Source organism: Hordeum vulgare, chromosome 3H (assembly GCF_904849725.1).
Source record: "Hordeum vulgare subsp. vulgare chromosome 3H, MorexV3_pseudomolecules_assembly, whole genome shotgun sequence".
NCBI classification, from domain to species: Eukaryota; Viridiplantae; Streptophyta; class Magnoliopsida; order Poales; family Poaceae; genus Hordeum; species Hordeum vulgare.
Window position 1 is genome coordinate 9,244,995 of NC_058520.1, and position 5,475 is coordinate 9,250,469.

The 5,475-nt window shown below is 43.3% G+C and overlaps 1 protein-coding gene across 1 annotated transcript; it reads right to left on the reverse strand.

Moving 5' to 3' along the window:
- Positions 1–4,048: 4,048 nt before the first annotated feature.
- LOC123439207 (acyl-acyl carrier protein thioesterase TE3, chloroplastic-like) lies at positions 4,049–5,175 on the reverse strand. The gene is made up of 4 exons (XM_045115946.1): positions 5,080–5,175; positions 4,879–4,988; positions 4,572–4,667; positions 4,049–4,470 (listed from the first exon to the last, which is right to left on the reverse strand). Exons 1-4 carry the CDS (start codon positions 5,153–5,155, stop codon positions 4,354–4,356), a joined length of 399 nt encoding a protein of 132 aa, XP_044971881.1. The 5' UTR covers positions 5,156–5,175; the 3' UTR covers positions 4,049–4,353.
- Between the last annotated feature and the right edge of the window lie 300 nt (positions 5,176–5,475).

Consider the following 5,475-nt stretch of genomic DNA (forward strand, 5'->3'; position numbering starts at 1 on the left):
GTTTTCAATGGGCTCTCGTTGCTGTGTATGGTGCAGCCCAAGCGGAGCTCAAGCCGGATTTTCTGGCTGATCTGGTCCGGATTTGTGATGAAAAATTACCTCTATTAGTTGGGGGTGATTTTATTATCATACAAAGGTGTGATGAAAATAATAATGATAACTTTGATGGCAGATGGCCATTTATGTTTAATATCGAGAGCCTGGACCTCAGGGAGATTGAACTCTTAGGGAGGAAGTTCACCTGGGCTAATTCTTTACACAAACAGACTTTTGAGAAGCTAGACCGGGTACTTACTAGCATCAAATGGGAACAGAAGTTCCCGCTAGTAACTGTCCGAACGCTTCAAAGAGCGATCTCCGACCATACTCCACTTCTACTTGATTTCGGTGACGCAAATCTTATGGGAAAAAGAAGGGTTTCTCTTTCGAATCTAGTTGGTTCTTACGAGAGGGATTCACGGACATGATTGCTAGGGAATGGAATAAAGAGTTGGGTGGGAAGTCCAACATTGAGAGGTGGCAAAATAAGATCAGACATCTTAAACAATTCTTACGGGGATGGGCTAAGAATGGATTTGGGATCTATAAGGATGAGCAAGATAGGCTTCTCAAACATATAGATGATCTTGATCACAAAGCCTAGACTTGTTTGTTAGATGCAAATGAACTGATATCGAAAAACGAGGCTGAGCACAGAGTGCGAGTACTCCTTAGAGAGGAGGAAATGAAATGGGCACTTAGGGCCAAAGTGCGGGCCATTGTCCATGGGGACGATAACACAATTTTTTTCCATTTGATTGCAAATGGCAATCATAGGAAAAAGAGAATTTACAGCAAGAGCAAGATGAGGGCACGATTGTAGGTCATGAGAACCTAAAATTATATATTTCATCTTACTATAAACAACTGTTTGGAGCTCCAGACCATAGTTTTGTCTCTATGGATGAGCAAAGGGTGGCGGATATTCCTCAAGTCGAAGATGCCGATAATGAGATCTTATCCGATCCTTTTACGGAGAAAGAGGTGCTTGATGCCATTGGGCAAATGAAAGCACCAGGTCCAGACGGGTTTCCGACTGAGTTTTACAAGAAGTGTTGGCATATAATTAAGAAAGACCTTATGCCAATGTTTCATGACCTGTTCTACGGGCTCTTAGAACTCTTTCATCTGAATTTTGGTACCATTACTCTGTTACCAAAGAAGGAGGGGGCGGTGCGAATTGAACAATTTCGGCCTATTTGTCTGCTGAATGTTAGCTTCAAGACTCACAAAGGTGGGAACCGATAGGCTGACTAGGATCGCCCATTCGGTGGTGCAATCCACTCAGACGGCTTTCATGCCTGGACACAACATTTTAGAAGGGGTGGTGGTCTTGCATGAAACCTTGCGCGAGATTCACTCGAAGAAACTGGATGGAGTTATCTTCAAGGTGCATTTTGAAAAAGCATACGATAAAGTCAAATGGTCTTTCTTACAGCAAACCTTACGTATGAAGGGGTTCGACCAACTTTGGCGGAAGCATGTCGACTGCTTTATAAAAAAAGGGAGTGTTAGTATCAAAGTGAATGATGACGTGGGTCATTTTTTCCACACACTGAAGGGGCTCATACAAGGAGACCCTATGTCTCCTATTCTTTTCAACATTGTTGCAGATATGTTGGCTTTAATGATTAGGAGAGCCAGTGAGAAAGATCTTGTAGGTGGACCAGTACCGCATCTAGTGGATGGGGGTGTCTCAATCCTACAATATGCATATGATACGATTCTCTTTATGGAGCATGATTTAGACAAGGCCAGAAACATGAAACTCATTCTATGCCTATTTGAGCAGCTGTCTGGGTTGAAGATTAATTTCAACAAAAGTGAATTGTTTTGCTTTGGAAAGGCCAAAGTTGAATAAGACACTTACAATCAACTGTTTGGTTGTGAAAGTGGGACTTTACCGTTTACCTATTTAGGCATTCCCATTCACCACCGAAAGCTAACAAATAGGGAGTGGAAATGTATCGAGGATCGATTTAAAAAAAAAGCTAAGTTGCTGGAAAGGCAAGCTTTTATTCTATGGAGGACGTCTGGTACTTGTTAATTCTGTATTAACTAGCATGCCCATGTTCCTTCTATCTTTTTTCGAAATACCAGTTGGGGTACGGAAAAGATTGGATTTCTATCGGTCCCGTTTCTTCTGGCAGAGTGATGATGTCAAGACCAAGTATAGGCTTACTAGATGGGACATTATCTGCAGACCGAGGGACCAAGGGGGTTTGCAGATTGAGAATTTAGAGGTCAAAAACAGATGTCTGCTCAGTAAGTGGCTGTTCAGACTCTCCGTCGAAACCGAAGGTATGTGGGTACAAATTATTAGGAACAAGTACTTACAGAACAAGACCTTGTCTCAGGCGACCGTTAGGCCAAGTGATTCCCCTTTCTGGAAGGGTTTGATGCGGTCTAAAAATGCCTTTTTTCACAGGACTAAGTTTATCATTGGTAATGGTGAATTAACTAGATTCTGGAAAGATACGTGGCTAGGGGAGGCGCCCTTAGCTCTTCAGTATCCGCAGTTGTACAATATTGCCCAACGTTGACAAGCGTCCGTTGCGACTGTACTGCGCGAGACGCCTCTAAATATTCAGTTTCGCAGATCCTTGATTGGTGACAGATGGATCAGTTGGCTGCACCTAGTCAGAAGGTTGATGGATATCACACTCTCTGATTCACCCGATAGTATTCAATGTAAGTTGACTACTAATGGAGTTTTTACAGTAAAATCTATGTATCACCACCTCATAGATTTGGTGCATATTACAAAATCGATGCATATATGGAAGGTCAAAGTGCCGCTGAGAATAAAGATCTTTATGTGGTTTGTCCACAAAGAAGTTATTCTAACAAAGGACAACTTGGCAAAACGTAATTGGCAAGGCAACCAAAGATGCAGCTTTTGTCATAACAAAGAAAATATTAAACACCTCTTTCTCGATTGTCCTTTGGCTAAAATTTTATGGCGTTCGATTCACATTGCTTTCAATATCAGCCCTCCTAACAGTATAAACATGTTATTTGGGACGTGGTTAAAGGGGGTTGACTTTGGATTGGCACAGCTTACTCGCGTGGGAACCTGTGCATTACTTTGGGCTACATGGAACTGCAGAAATGATTTAGTGTTTAACAAATATAACTCTATCAATTTTTTGCAGGTTATCTTCAAGGCTACTGCCTTGATCCGCACATGGTCATTACTCACTCTTGCGGAAGCCAGGGTGCCTTTGTTTACTGGGTGTGTCCGTTGGGAGATGGTAGCTCAGGGTATCTTCAACCGGTTTGGATGGCGGCACAATAATAGGATAGGTGGCTAGTCATCTAGGTCTATTGTCATATCCGGTTGTGGCACATATGGCGCTTTGTATCTTTGGTTTCTTTATATAACCTTCATGTACTCGGTTCGGACTGGTTTTACCTTGTTTAAATAAAATGCTGCATGCATCGCTCGATGGAGAGGCCGGGGCGACGCCTCCTTTTCTAAAAAAAAGTAAGAAAACAACTTATAGATTTTGTCTGCTCAAGTGCTTTTGTGTAATTGATTGGGTTAAACTAGATCCATTTTTGATAGTTCAAGCTGCTAATTCCAATCAAGGTACTTGTTTATGAGTCATCATGCTCCACTCAAACGGTCTGTTTGCTTCCATCTGATGCATGTTTTCCAAGCTCTGTGCATATGCTTCACGCATGTATATGCATGACTTTATCTGATCGGCAATACTAGCAGTTGCTTTTTTTCATGCCATATTTATCGGTGTTGTCGTACCATATTTCCCGTCATGGGCATGCATTGATTTATCCGTAGAATTGCCCATGAAGCCATATTTTTTCAGGCATGGGGCCACTTAAGTTGCTCTGTATCAATTGTACCGATTTCTGTTTGTGAAAAACCGTTGCTAGACTTGTACAGATAGCTAGCAACTATAAATGATGGCGACCGTTATCCATGGAAAAGGTTCATGTGTCAATCGCGTGAAGGAGTTGTTTCAAGCTCTTTGTATAGTTTCCTCTAATTTTTCATCTTGACAAAATCAACATACAAAGTATTGCCATTTTTCATTATTATTTTTGAATAATAATAACTGAACGTTTGTGCCTGACTTCCTTTTATTGGACCTAGCGATGACTGAGTTGATGTTTCAGCGATCTTGAACTTTTGCGTTGCTCCATTCTTCAAGCTTCATGGCTCCTCTAGAATTTTAGTTGATGTTTCAGTCATCTTGAACCAGCATCTAGAAGGATGAGCATCTTGTAACTACAATAGAATGCACATGAAACAAACTACAATACTGTATAGCTCGTAAACTGATCCTCATGCTAGCCATCATGGGACGAGAAGAATTGTTGAAGCCTGGACGACATCTCCGGGAAGACGCGGGTCGGACGGTAGTCCTTGTTGAGGCAGATGACGGTCGCCGTCGCTTCCAAAACAAGCTGCATTAGAGGATAATCAACACACGCCCGCTTGTGGGATTGATCACTACAAGGGAAACGATGCATTCATGTTGAGCAACATCAATCGTTTGTGCAAATACCTCATGATCCGGTAGTGTCTCGATGAAGTGATCAACAAATATCCTCGCACCCTTTATCTGGACAAGCCTCACCTTCACGACAAATTTGGCACCTCGCTGGATATGAATCAATGCACGTTGTCATTAAAACTTGAGATTTTGGGGTTTGGACATAAAAACCTCAAGATTTCCAAACTTAGGGGCTGCTTGGAATGATTGTAAAATTAGCGTGGCCACACTAATTTTACAACCACTGCAAGAAGAGCCTTAGAGGTTTTGGATATGATACTTGCAAAAGAAAGAGGTATCGGATGTGACATGCACAAACCAGTAGAGGCTTGAAGTACTTGAGATTCAGTTCCAAGAGTGCCATCGCATTGCCGGTGCGTGCTATGGAGGCCATGCCGAAGCCAATGCTTGCAGCCATCTCCTCTCGAACTGCAGACGATTTTAAGAAAGAATCAACACCATGTACAAGAGTAAAACCCAAGCTCTATTGTGTTTAAGAGGATATCACTTGGGTGCCAACCATTATGGATGTAAGCAACATAAATTGCGTTGTTAACGACTCCATATTGGTCAAGATCGTTGTCATGGACGGTCATCTCCACTTCGAAGAACTTGTCCGCCCTACTTGACCTGCATAAAACACCACAAATATATGAAGCTATTGGGCTATGCAGAGGACATGTGTGAACTCGTTTTGCTTGTATATATCACCTTGATGCGTCACGGTGAGTCAATAAAGGCCCCCCATCTCCGCCCCCTCCCCGCGTCGTCACCGACCAACCCTCCCGCGCCGCCACCGGCCCCCCTCTCCGCCCCCTTCCTGCTTCGCCGCTGTCGGAGGGGACGCCGGCGAAGCCGCGCGCGTCCCGGGGATGGCGGTGGCGGGGCCCCTCGCGTCGGCCCTTGGGCTCTGGCG